General features: G+C 49.3%; 1 protein-coding gene and 2 non-coding genes across 3 annotated transcripts; 1 reads left to right on the top strand and 2 right to left on the bottom strand.

Annotated features, from left to right (window-relative positions):
* Window positions 1-168: 168 nt before the first annotated feature.
* On the top strand, window positions 169-242 carry TRNAI-AAU (transfer RNA isoleucine (anticodon AAU)). Its single transcript has one exon. It is a non-coding gene; the product is annotated as a tRNA-Ile (tRNA).
* Window positions 243-413: 171 nt separating this feature from the next.
* Window positions 414-485, bottom strand: TRNAM-CAU (transfer RNA methionine (anticodon CAU)). The gene has a single exon. It is a non-coding gene; the product is annotated as a tRNA-Met (tRNA).
* A 4,849-nt stretch (window positions 486-5,334) lies between these two features.
* On the bottom strand, window positions 5,335-13,731 carry LOC125698052 (mitotic-spindle organizing protein 2B-like). Its single transcript, XM_048955899.1, has 3 exons — window positions 13,559-13,731; window positions 13,343-13,479; window positions 5,335-5,593 (listed from the first exon to the last, which is right to left on the bottom strand). Exons 1-3 carry the CDS (start codon window positions 13,705-13,707, stop codon window positions 5,436-5,438), a joined length of 444 nt encoding a protein of 147 aa, XP_048811856.1. The 5' UTR covers window positions 13,708-13,731; the 3' UTR covers window positions 5,335-5,435.
* Window positions 13,732-14,176: the final 445 nt, after the last annotated feature.

The raw sequence follows: 14,176 nt of genomic DNA, 5'->3' as shown, positions 1-14,176 counted from the left end.
GCTGGGCAGGGCTGTGAGGCAGGGCCATGGGTGAGAGCGTAACCACGGAGCGGCTCCCATTAGAACAGCAGAGCGGTACAGCAGAAGCACGCAGGAGGTAAGCCGCCCCCTGCTGGGATGCAGCTTTTCTTCCTATAAGGATGGTCACGAAGACGGTGCGCGCGTGAGGGCCGGTTAGCTCAGTTGGTTAGAGCGTGGTGCTAATAACGCCAAGGTCGCGGGTTCGATCCCCGTACGGGCCAGAAGTGGAGTTCTTTTTTTTTTTTCCCCCGCCCCTCGTTTTTCCGTCGCTGCTTAGCCGGCGGACGCGGTCTGCACGGCCACACACCGGCACCACACAATCAAGGGCGTGCAGGGAAGAACACGGTGAAGCAGTTCTTTGAACTAAAACTGCGGGGGGGAAAAAAAAGTTATAGCAGAGGATGGTTTCGATCCATCGACCTCTGGGTTATGGGCCCAGCACGCTTCCGCTGCGCCACTCTGCTACACAGCAAGTGTGTTGCCAACGCCTTATATCTAGGCACTACTCAGTCCCGCCGTCATTTCTTTATGTATTCCCTATCTGTTGACTGCTTTCTAGGCTACCCAACTCCACCACCTGCTTCATCACAAGCACACACATGTGCACATGCAGCAGGTCTCACAACTGGCCTCAAGACTGCCTTGTCCCCAGAACAGGCCCCTCTGATCCTCCTAGCACCCAGACTGGGACTGGGCATGGTATTGACTTAGGGTATGTTCAATACTCAGCCCACAAGCCCCTATCCCACTCAACAGCTGACCATGCTCAATGTTCACCACCAAGTGCATATCACAGAATCACAGAATTGTAGGGGTTGGAAGGGACCTCCAGAGATCATCGAGTCCAACCCCCCTGCCAAAGCAGGTTCCCTACAGCAGGTCGCACAGGTCGGCATCCAGGCAGGTCTTGAACATCTCCAGAGAAGAAGACTCCACCACCTCCCTGGGCAGCCTGTTCCAGTGCTCCATCACCTCACTGTACAGAAGTTCTTGCACACATTTGTGCGGAACTTCCTGTGCTGCAGTTTCCAGCCGTTTCCCCTTGTCCTGTCTCCACTCACCACTGAAAAGAGTCCGGCCTCGCCATTCTGCCCCCCACACCTTAGATATTTATAGACCTGGATCAGGTCCTCTGATCAGACCTCTCAGTCTTCTCTTCTCAAGGCTGAACAGACCCAGTTCACTCAGCCTTTCCTCATAGGAGAAGCCCTTCACCATTTTCATGGCCCTCCGCTGGACTCTTTCCAAGAGATCCCTGTCTTTTTTGTACTGGGGAGCCCAGAACTGGACGCAGTGCTCCAGATGAGGCCTCACCAGGGCAGAGTAGAGGGGGAGGATCACCTCCCTCGACCTGCTGGCCACGCTCTTTTTAATGCACCCCAGGATGCCATTGGCCTTTTGGCCACAAGAGCACACTGCTGGCTCATGGCCAACCTGTCGTCCACCAGGACACCCAGGTCCCTCTCCGCAGAGCTCCCCTCCAGCAGCTCATCCCCCAACCTGTACCGGTGCATGCAATTATTCCTCCCCAGATGCAAGACTCCACACTTGCTTTTGTTAAACCTCATCCGTTTTTTTTTTTTTTCCCATCTCTCCAGCCTGTCCAGGTCTTGCTGAATGGCAGCACTGCCTTCAGGCGTGTCAGCCAATCCTCCCAATTTGGTATCATCAGCAAACTTGCTGAGGGTGGCCACTATCCCCTCATCAAGGTCGCTGATGAAGATGTTGAAAAATGGACACCACCACCCCTCAGCAGTGATCCTCCTCAGTCCAAGAGATGATTTGAAGAGCCACTTCCATTGACCATCATGACGGGTGCCCCTGGGGCAGGCACGAGTACATCCAACTAGGCAGTTTGCTGGCACTGTGATGATTCCTGGTGTCCACTTGCTTATCCTTGTTCCTCCACTTCTCTTCAGTCTTGGAGATGAGCCTTTAATCATGTCACCAAACACTGCTCTGTGCAAGGGAACCTGCCTGCAACTCACTTAAGGGGAATGCTTCCAAGGGGATTCTTACCTTCCCATACACACACACAGTTCTAAGGAATGCTCCCATTGGGGGGAAGAGAGGGGGGGGAAATCTGCATAGCCTATACCACAGACATCCATTAACATGCCTCCTTGCAGCCTCAGGATTGTGCTTCTCCAAAACACCCCTTATTTCTGCAACAAGGACAGTCCTGGTCCTCCTTCTTCCCTCAGTGCCACAGTTCTGGGAGAGAAACAGGCAAGAAAGACCAGCCTTAGCTCCTGTCACTACCATCCCCAGCCTTCCTTGCCCTCTCCTTGCTAGTCCATGCACTAGTCCTAGACACTTTTCATCACTCATGTTGTCCTGGCCCTCCTAGCACACCCCACACACCAGCTTCAGGATTAAGCATACTAACTAAATACATTATACTTCAGACTGATCCTTTTCTACCAATATCCTCTGTTCCTTCTTCTGCACCTTTCCCCTGCACACCTCCACGGCTTTGCAGAGCTCTACAGCTTCTTCATCCTACAGTCTGTGCCCCCTTGGTTCACAGTCTCATCTGTTGCAGTGTTTATCCTCCCTGGAAGCGATACCTGTAGCTTGTCAGCTCACCAATCAGTGCGACTGGGAGCTCTGCTTTTTGTGATTTTTTCCCACCTCAAAAATCCTCCATCAGATTACCTGGCAGGAATAAGCATTCCTACATCCTTGCCTGCTCTCATAAATCAGTGTGACTGACCAGACTTGGCTCTCATCAGTGCCTCCCTTTCACATTTAAAAAATGTCCATGACCAAATACCTTTAAAACAGACACTCTCCTGTATACCCTTAAAGTTCTGCAGAGCCAGAACTTTAAGAGAAGTTAAAGTTCTGGCTCCGCAGAGCCAGAATTAGGCTCTGAGAAAGAGAAGTTAGGAGAAAAATTGGATGCAGTTGCAATAAAGGTTGGACATGGGACCGTGGCTCAAGATGCAGCTTGAGGGAGAGGAAGAGCTGTAAGGCAAGGGTGAGGGATGCAGCTCTAGGTCATTGGAAAGGATCACTCAAGCTTGGAAGCGACTTTGAATATCAACCTTATCTCTTGAGTCCCTCTTCCCTCCTTGATCTTTTTCCATGAGGCTCTTGGGTTTCTTCAGAGATCCATTTGCAAGGCTTGCTCTCCTAAAGCCTACCACTGCAATCTTGCTTTTTGCCCTGTTGACTCTTTGAACTCCACCACCTTATGACCACTGCAGCCAAAGCCACTTTTAAGTTCCCTATTCCCAGTGAGCTCTTGCCTGCCAACTAGTTGGAAGTCCAGCAGAGTACCTCATGGGCTCTTCTGTACCACGTGGGTCAGAAATTTGTCACTGATGCTCTCCAGGACCGATTAGGCCTTGCTGTGCTGCTGTACAATCAACAAACATTCAGAGGTTAGGCTAAGTAGGATTGTCACAGTGGAAAAATAAATGAACAATGTTTCATCTACTTCTTAGCTTCTCAGCCTTGTCTACCACTCCCATGCCCTGGACTAGCAATCCAAGACCTCCATATTCAGGTGCAATAGGTTCCAGGTTGACCTTCCTAGCATCATCAGAACTTGTATGGAAAAATAACAGGGAATAATACTTAAAAGAGTCAAACAACCTTTAACAATCTCACCACAACATCCCAGACCTGTGCCCCCACCAAGCAGCACTGTCCTCTAGAAAACAGGGCAAGCCATCCCTCCCCCACAGCAGGGACTGATGGTGCCTCACTTGCTGCAAACATTTGGAAGGGACAGGATATTATTCAGCAAGCTAATAGGGAAAAGAGAGCAGGACAATCTTCTCAGGAAAACAGGCAATCAGGAAAAGAAGAGCATCGATCCACAGACTGTGGAAGACACTGCAAAAGCTTGAAAGCAGTAGGTAGGTACAACATAGGACTTATCTTGAGATGCAGAGGGGTAAACAGAACAAATGTAGACACTAAACCAGCTAGAGAGAGGAGGTAGTGAACATGCAAGCAAGAACCAACTCTGTTGTTAGGTACTATTTATTCTCAGGATCATAGAATTGTTTGAGCTGGAAGGCACTCTTTTGAGTCACATCTCCAGTCTGCTCAACCTTCTAGGGACAAAAAGCATCAGTCAGGGTTCCTTCAAAGGAAAAAACAGCAGTACAGTTGCTCTTCTTCCACCAGCAAATTCAACTAGGACAACCATTACATTTGCCTTTCTTAGGCAGCGTGATTTTTCAGCTTTTCTTGGGGGCATAGGGGTGGAAATAGGTGCACCTCCTTGCACATAGATCAGAGCAGGACATCCCAGACCTTGTAACGATGAAAAAGCTCATAAGCTATCTCACTTGGATGCCCTTCAAAGTATACTACTGCCAGCTACTGACTACTTTGCTCCCATTTCTAACTCCCCCTGAAAAGTCCCAATGTCCATGGACAGACTTTTCATTCCCACAGCTCTTCAACAGAGTATTTCACACTCATACCAACACTAGCAAAATTCCTTAATTATGCAGGGCTGACAGACCAAAATGTCTGTGAAACCTCCATGACTCTCGGAAACATTACCTATCCCTCACCAATAACAGAGGCACTCTATCCTGAATAGGGAAATGGATTTCATTAACAGCTGCTGAGTTACCAAGGCCACAGCAGGGCACTGTCTGGATATGCTGTGAAGTGATGAATGACAACAGTGAACACTAACAAGTCCACTTAGCTGTTTTAACTGCATGCATGTACCTTACACTAAGTGATGAAGCTTTTCTCTTCCTTTATCTGGTGTAGCCCTTCTTTAACCTGGCTCATTAGGCAATGAGTTCTGTAACAATAAATGAGTAATCACATTAGCATAATTAGGACTGCTGTACCATCATGCTCACACAAGGGGCCAAAGTGGTTTTCAGGGTAAGATGCTAAAACCCACCTGAGCATACAGTGAAGTGACAAGGTAACCATCAGCTGCAGAGCAAGAAAATAGCCCCATCAGACATCAGACAATAGCCCCATCAGACAGTCAGGTTTCCAGTGCAAGCTACCATCATTGCAAAGCTCTCTAACAATATGACCTACTGTGACACTACAGCACTCTTAATGCAGCAACAGATTTTTTCAGCTCATAAAACTAGAATGAATATATTAAACTGAGTCTTAAGGAAGGAGGCAGTGAGAAGCACTGGTTTGTAAATGAGTTACTATGACTCTGCAGCAACTTCAGCCCTGTTTCAGGTACTTCTAAGCATCCAGCATCTTTCTTCATATCAGGAACCTCCACAGAACACCAAGTAGTCTGCACTGACAACATAATTTTTTGGAAATAAGAATAAAAAAAAGAAAACAGCCATAATCCATGAGTTACAAATAATGTTTGCCAGTTTAATAGATACAACATAAACAATTTTACAGGCATGGCTTATATACATCTTCAAGCGTCAAAATTCATCGTTGCCAAGGTCTTAGCTACTGTTGCCTCCACTGTTCTTTCCAGAAGCTCCTGCTTTCTGCAGCCGGCTTGCACTTGGCTGCCGAGGCATCCTCTGTGCAGATCCTTCCCGGCCGCTCCTTTCTACGAGAACCTGGGTCCCACTGACAGCAGAACTGCTTTTATTTCTCCCTGAAAGAACAAATGCATACATTATGGGTGACGCACAGGGCTGACGCTACAGCATCTAAGCTGCAAGCATTCCTTAAGTAATCATGCAAAAGGCTAATTAGATTAGATGTATTAGATGTTGCAGATGTATTCAGCACCCAACATAGAAAGCAAAATTGTGAAATCAGGGCCACAACAACAAAATGAGTTGCAGTAGGAGCATTAGAAATTCAAGTTTTAATCTACAAAGTAACCTGCCACTTTGTTCTTTAAATACTTGCTTTCATTTGGCATAGGAAGACCAGCACTGCAAACAGCAATTCAAGGACATGAAGAGCATCAAACACCTCAAGTCTGGGATAAGTGAACCGATGTGCCACTGCCCACCTCTTTCTGAAGCCTGTAGTCACAAAATTCGGAGACAAGAAACCCTTCTGCTCACATCACTTGTGACTTGATGAACAAGTTTGGGTTTCCTATCACTGTCTGCAAGTTCCAGGAGCCAGATGCCTCTACGATGAGCTACTCTCAACTTTTCTTACTGTGTTCAGAAGATAAGAGTTGCAATTCCATAGGCACAAGTAACTATCTCTGTCTGCAGCGTAATGTGACAGAAGAGAGAAGCAAATGGCTAGAAAGGTCAAAGTTGAAGAAAGCAACGGCCACACAGCCCACCCTGCCAGATTCAGCAAGAGGGGAAAGACTGACAGCCAAAGGTGTGCTGCAAACCAATAGCACAAGGGGGTAAGTGTGGAACACTGATGTTTGCTGACATCAGGGAGAATTACTTCAGATGAGAAGTAATACTTGCATTAGGAAAGATAAAAACAAAAGACCAAAGAAACACAATGCAGAGGGGCTACAAGAGCTGCACAGCTTTTATTAAGGACAGTATGCTCCCAAAAGCATCACTAAACATGAACACAGTAAGGAGGAAACAACACAGGAATCCAATCAGCTGTTTTCCTCTGAGTCTGTGCAGTTACATGCATGTAATGAAAATGGAGAGCAACATTTAAGTCATTGTATCAGAGCAACTTCCAGAATGCCACTAGCTTCTGCACACACAGGACTCTCTGTGGCTACCTGGATCATCCTGGAACATCCTGTGCTACCAAAAAGCACAGACCAGAGGTATACCTGCTTTACTTACCCAACTGCCCCACCTGTTTGGAGTAACTGAGAACAACACTCACATCAATACCACAAGCTAACACCTCACAGTACAGGAAAGACAACTAAGAACTTCCAAACAAAGGGTATGGCCCCTTCTTATCTGTAAAATTTGATGGATTGGAGTAGCAAAAGAAATACATTCACTTATCCCAGCCAAATCAGGTGTTCTACAATGTCTCTTACTGTAAGTCACACTAACGATCTACCAGCAGTTATCAGCCCAAGCCAGCCAACCAGCCTTGCATTTTTTCTTTGTATAGCTCAAGCTTGTAAGCACGTCAGCAGTTTGAGTAATGTGAGTACCATCAATGGAAATAAACAAATTGCACAAAGGCAATATACGACCTCATGGTATTTACGAGAAAAACTGGCACAAAGGATTGGAGCCCACCATGATGCTGTTAGCAGACCAGCACATCTCTATGTAAGTGAGGGCTCTCCCCTTCTTCACATGCCTACGTGCAAAAAGAGTGCACGTTCTCAGCCTGCACCTGTGGACTAACTAACTACATCCACATACAAGCAATTGCAGCATTAAGTGCTACCAGAAGCCAGGCCCTTGATCTTCTGACCTAGCTGAAAAAACCTGGGGAGAAAGAACCTCTTTGTGAAAGAAAGCTATTCTCAGACAAAACACACACTGACTTCCACCCTCTTAGCCTTCAAATCACAACAAAACAAAACAGTTACTTCAACAGCATAAGAACCAGCCGTATTTTTGGAAGCATCATCTCTAGAGCTGTGCACCGAACCAAAGTAGCCCATAAAGCATGCAATGACAGGCATGGCCGGTGAACCTGCCAGTTACAACACTATGGTGATATCAGGGCTCCTGACTGCAAAACACAGAAGTTTACTACCAAAAGCTCTGCAACTCAAGTACGACAGACTAGCGAAAGGATTCCACTGATAGTCAGCCTGCTGACACAAGATGCCCTTATCCTGGATGTGCCTCGCTGTCCCGCAACAACTGTAGCCCAAATAACGAACGCATGTCATGTCTGACTTGCCTCTCATTTGAGGCCATATCTGCACAAATACAATCCCCCCAAAAAAGCAGCTGTATTTGCACCTTCTCAAGAACCTGACACAGTATGAGGAGAGCAGACATGTGTGCCCCATTTAGCTCAGTGCCAGCTCTCTCCCATTCAAAAAGGTCAGAGCAAACTGTGCATGGGCTTTAAACTCCTCAAAATTCTGCTCCTTTTATTGTCTTGCAGTAGGGACCCAGCAAGTAAGCTGGCCTTCCTAGAAAATTAAGTATGGATGAAAAATCAGCTTATAAGAGTGGAAGTCTCTCCTTCTTGCAATCACAATGGGATTACCAGGACTCAACTTTTGCCCACCCATCGGAGGTGAGCACTGCAATGAGACTTATTTTCTCTTATAGTCCTCTTTCTTCAAACCAATCCCAGTATATAGCTACGGCTCCTCATTCTCAATCTCTCCAGGTCTCCAAAGCTGCTGAAATATTCCTAACAGCTCATACAAACATGGCACGCAGGGCTTACCCCAGAGCCAAGACACCCTGTTAAAGTAGCCTCCCTGCAAAGACACAAGCACGATTGGCAGAGTATGTTTCAAATAATCCACTGGAACAGTCTTGAAACCAAGGAAGAGGAAAAATAAATAAGTTTTCAAATGCACCTGCTAAAGGAGTTTGCTACGACAGCATGCATGAAGCTAAATGGAGCAGTGGGTCATTATTTAAACATGTGCCTTCTCTTGCACACACACACATCTGAAGAGAAGTCAGAGAGGAAACACAAGGCTGAGACCTACATAGGCCACAAAAGACCTGAATAACACCTACAACCTCAAGCCAGTATTCAGCTGGATTATTAGGCAGCACTACAACTGCAAGCTTAAATTAACACACCAAGTGCCAAATCCTGTTCAATAACTTTCAAAGAATAGGATTTCACGGCATTTCCTACTGAACAGTAGCCTGTTCAAAACCATTTCCTTCTGCTTCTCTAAGAAGGTTGCTTTGCTGGCTTTCATTATCACACATGTGAATCTCATTTCCTCCACTTCTCTTGTGTGCAAATCACAGAAGAGATGGAGAAGACGTTCCATACCTTTCACAGAGCTCTATTCAGTCTACCAGCAAGACTTTCTGGGTGGTTTTAGGTTGGTCGAGGGGAGAGAAAGTGAATGAATTAATTGCTGTTCATAATGAACCTCCACCTCGTTATTTTGCCAAAGCCACAAATTACAAGTCTGGCATTTGGAGTATTCCTCTAAATCCCATTTCACTGTCAATTCTTACCTCACAGAGAAAGAATATATATATATATAGATAGATACATGAAAGCTTAATAACTCTCAAAAAGACACACTGAAAGTGATCCCCATACAATGTTCAAAACAGCTCCCAGCACAGCAAAGAGTTGGCTCAAATATCCAGCTCAGAGAACGCCTTGCAGCTCCAGGAGAGACTGCAAACATCCTGTGCATGAAAAGAAAAGATGCCTACACCGGCCAGAGAAGGCCAATTCTCTTTGCAACTTGTTCACACTGACAGCACCATTGAGATTAAGACAAATCCTTAATACCTCTGAAGGGATTCCCTCCACCGTATTCAAGTTGCACACAGCATTAACCTTGATGACAACTTTCTCTCCTTAACAAAGAAGCTTGCATTACAAATCTAGTATCCAGATGAACTCTGGGACAATACAAGGCTGAGTAAGCAGAAGGTGGGTATAAAAGGGCTCCAAAGAAGACAGCTGAGCCAGCCAGCAGCATCCAGGAGTGGTAACTATCACTGGGGGTCCTTGCAACAACAGTGGTCATTCTAAAACACTGACCACAGCTTGAAAAAGATCCAGAAGCCTTGAGACAAAAAAAAAAAAAAAAAAAAAAAAAAAAATTAAAAAAAAAAAAAATCTCATGTTAACAGCTCATTTGGTATTAAAAATGAGTTGGGCAAGGCCTTGGAAAGCCACTTTATAAAATACACTTGGGCTGAAAAGTAGGAAAATGTGGAAAAATAGATGAAAAGACTGAGAGGGCCATCAAAAAATATTAATGAGTCTAGGGAAAAGAAATAAAAGAGCAGGGCATCGACAAATGCTTGTCAATAGAGATAGAAAACCACTGGCAGCTTGAGGACAAGGTGGCATGATGGGAAAAGCTACCATGGAAACAATATAAGAAAAACCATATTTAACTAAATAGTAAATTATACACACACCTCATCTAGATTAAAACCAACACTACTGTCCTAATGGGTATGCACACATCTCCCCTGCACAACAGGAAGAAATTGCCCAAAGCACATCCTTCCCCTTTAAAATAAGCACCAAATCAGTTACTGTGACAAAGCTCTGAATGCAGCTTGCACGAGGCTGTACCTAGCTAAACACGCCAGACAGATGCACCAATACTCACAGTTATTTTGAGACAGCTATGAATTGTTACCAGTGAACAACTCCAAGCAGAACATCACAGTTTAAAGTGGTTATATTCTATGGGAAAACACAATACAAAGTATGAGATTCCCTGCTGCTTAAGAGCTTTAGCTGCAAGAAAGCTGAAATAACTACTACAAGGGCGATGCATCTTTTCACCACTACACCAGTCACAATGATCAGCAAAACAATCTTGACCTGCTTTAAGAAACCTCCCTTCATCACGATGAGCTGAGAAGCCTACGCCGGTACATCACTGCCCCTGATAAAACTTGAACAGAGCAGCCTCAGCTGATGCATAGCAAGACCTGGATTACTGCAGCCACGTGTCTGCCTTCTGACAGAGGAGGAAGCACAGGAGAAAGGGCAGACAGGCAGCACCGAAGAACACCGTGCGAAGCAGCTTGGCAAGCTTATAGAGGACAATCACTGCATTCTGTATCAGCACAAGGAGCTCTGGCTTGGTCAGCAGACAAGTCCCAGCTAAGCAGTGGGCATCTCCCATTTCCCAGTGCCTTGTCCTGTGCAGAAGCCACACCATCCTCTTCTTAAATAGAAGGAGCATCTTCCAACAGGAGCTGGCAGGGCACGCAGCAGATACAGCTTTGGTTCCCTTTCCCCGCAGCAGTTCCTAAAGGGAAAGGAGGCAAGGCAAACCAAACACTCCTGCAGAACAGACCCGGCACAGAGGATACCCCCAGTCACCCTGTTAGCACTTACCCCAAACTCCTGAACTGGGCCACTGACGGTGGACTGTGCCCAGAACCAGAAAGCTTACGGAACAAGGAAGCCCGATTCCTCCTCCTCTTCAGTTTGAGCTAACTAGTTGCTTCCCCAGTTTAAGGAGAGAGAATTAGTCTGCTGAAGATTTGTTCATTTTAACGGGATCTTTACGTCAACACCACTTTTCCTCAGGGCTCCAGTAAAGCTCCTGCTCAACAGGCAGATAACTCACATCCTCCTTTGATCTAAGATGCAGTAAAAGACACACTGGCACCAGTGGCCTGGTTGTGTTACACCATCACCAGTTCTCACAAACCAACACCCTTCTCTGGAAGTCTGTTTCCATGACCTTCAACCAGAAGTACTAAACATCTTCCTCTGACACTACAGGCACATCGCTCCAAGTGTGGACATCACCTGTGGTGTCTGACACAAGTTGTACAGAAGTGCAAATGTATTTGATGACCATCTGAAGTCAGGCTGAGCACTGAACTAAGGCAGCCCCTCTGCAGCTGAGTCAAAGCAAGGACAGATGTCTCCCACCTGAGAGGCTGCAGAAATACATCCTCAGAAGGAGGTCTTGAGGGGGGGAAAATAAAAACAAAAAAACAAATACATCCACTTTTCTTGATGTTAAGGAGATTTTATAGTCACAGAAGTAAGGGTGCTTGTGACAAGACACTGCCATGACAAGTTTTGCCCAAAGAATGTTCTGAGGGCTAGCCTGTCAGTGGTGATTCTAGTCACAGAGGAATTAGCTGCTGTTCATCGTCAGCAAGTCTGGCTGATGGCAAACTTGCTTGGGCTGACAGAAACCAGAGTTCTCATTCAAGGTTAGCTACTGCTCTGAGACCTGATGCACCAAAAGCTCTCAGAAAATTAAAAAACAAAAAAAAAAAACAAAAAAAAACACCTAAAAACCAGATGCAGCTGGAAAGACCAAGCCTTCCAGCAAAGCAGCACAAACATCCACCAGCATTTGTGGTGAGACAGGCGACCACAGCATCCCTCTGCCAGGAGCACTGAGCACCAGTTCAGTGCCAGCTTCAGAAAAGCTTTCTCTGCAGATACAGGACAAAACACTAAAACAGTGGTTTGAAGGGCACAATCCTCCTGTCTTAGTAAGCTGTGTGTGATCCAGTGGCACAGTGCATCAACTAGCCCTGCAGGCATGTTCCAGCCTCATGAAATAATGCAGAAATGTGAAATAAAGCAGCAGTGAGACACACAGAAGACCAATTTAACACTGTATTTCCCACAAGTGCCACCGAGCCAGTGCCAGCTTTCCCTGAGCTTCCCCTGCACTTCACCAGCTCAGTACAACATACTCAAGGATACCAATGCGTTGGTTTTAAGGAAAAACACAAGCCTGGAAGGCCGGTAGCAGAGACACAGAGATGCAGGCAGAGCCAGACAGTGTCTGGACAGGAGATGCTCCTGCAGCAATGGAGAGGAAACTGACTGAAGGCCCCAAGACCGATACTAATCCCTGGAAGTTTGCCATCTCTTCAACGCATTTCAGCCCCTCAGGCTGATGGGAGGCAAGTGATAAGGGCAGACCAAGTTTGTCCATAGGGTTTTTGGCTTTTCCTCTCGAGGAAGTAATGCTGTTCACAAAAAGGGACCGTTCAGCCTGCAGACCTGAGCTGGCCTAGCGCTATCCTGAAGCAGCTCGCAGCAGCGGCCCGGCGCGAGAAGAACGTCCGAGTGCCGAACCTCCCTCACCCTGCTCAAGTCGTTTTCTTTTATCCCTGCGCATATTAAAGTCACGTGAGGCTACACGCGAGGCTCTTTACTGTAAGCGTCCTCTCACCAAGCAGCCCGCAACCGAGAGCATCTCCTCCAGCAAGAGGGAGGAGCCCATCCGCGGGGCGCACGCCGCGCACAGCAGTCCTCGCTTAGAAACACCGAGAGCGATGGAGAAGGGGACGCGAGGACAGCATCCAGCTCGGCCTCCTCCGTCTGCGCAGCCGAGCACCCGAGCGCGCCCCGCAGCGCCGAGCAGCGAAGCGCACCCGCTGCCGGCGCTCACGCCGCTTCTCGGCCTCGCGACCCGCCGGCCCGGCCCGCGCCCCTCCGTGCCACGCCTTTAAGCACAAAGGAAGCGAGGGCTCCGGCACGGCGGGTCCGGGCGCAGCCCGAGGAGCCGCAGCACCGCCGTCTCACACGGAGCGGGCGCCCCGCGCCCCCCTTGGGGCCGCCTCCCTGGGGGCCGCCCCCCGGGCCGGCAGCCGCAGCCCCCGCCGCGCGGCCCCGAACCCACGGCCCTGCGGAGCGGCAGCCGGAGCGCCCAGGGGCGGCCCCGGGGCGGGGCGGGCGGCGGGCGGCGCCGAGAGGCAGCGGGGCGACGGGCGGGCGAAGCGCGGAGGCCGCAGGGCGGAGGAGAAGGCGGGCGCGTCCTCGGGGAGCTCCGGGGGAGACGCGGAGAGGGGAGGGCCCGCCGCTCGGCCCCTACCTCGGCTGTCGGCGGGCGGCGCGGCGGGGGGGGCGCTCTCGGGGCCCGCCGGCAGCCGCTGCCCCGCGCACATGGACTTCAGCACCTGGAAGACCGCGAGCGGCGCCACGTTCATGCGCAGCAGGTCCAGCAGCACCCTGCGGGCGGGCGGGGCGGGATCAGCGCGGGGCCGGGAGGCTCGTTCGCTCCCCGCCCCGGCCCCGCGCCGCCGCTCACTTGAACACCTCCGGGTCCAGCCCGCTGCCCGCCGCCTGAGCCAGCTCGAACAGCTCCGCCTCCTCCGCGCTCAGCACCTTCCGCCGCGGCCGAGCGGACGCCGACACCGCCGCCGACACCGCCGCCTTCCCCGGCGCCGCACCCGACATGGCCGCCCCGCGCCGCCGCCCGACCCGCGCGCCGGATCCCGAGGCCCCGCCCCTCGCCGCCTGGCCCCGCCCCTCACGGCGAAGCCTCGCCCCCTCACCGCCTGGCCCCGGCCCTGCCCGTTCCTCCCGCAGCCGGCAGGCGGCAGCCGCGCCTCAGCCCACGGTTACCTGTGGGCTCCCGCAGGCGGTTTGCGCACCGTTTCCTTCGTTCCCTGTTCGTGCAGAACTGGACGGTTTCTCTGGAATTCCCTTTGGTCTCCCTTGCAGCGGGCTCTGAGCTTGCATGCCGTCTTCCCCTGGACTTTGCCTTCCCTGGGGGGCAGGTACCGCCTTGCTCATGAGCAGCACTTTTAACAAAACCGTAGAATCACAGGATCGTTTGAGTTGGAAGGGACCTTTAAACGTCATCTGGTCCAACTCCCTGCAGTGCACCGGGGCTCCCACAGCACATCAGACGCTCAGCGGCCCC

Source organism: Lagopus muta, chromosome 10 (assembly GCF_023343835.1).
Source record: "Lagopus muta isolate bLagMut1 chromosome 10, bLagMut1 primary, whole genome shotgun sequence".
Taxonomy (NCBI): Eukaryota; Metazoa; Chordata; class Aves; order Galliformes; family Phasianidae; genus Lagopus; species Lagopus muta.
This window is presented reverse-complemented; position numbering and strand designations above follow the sequence as displayed.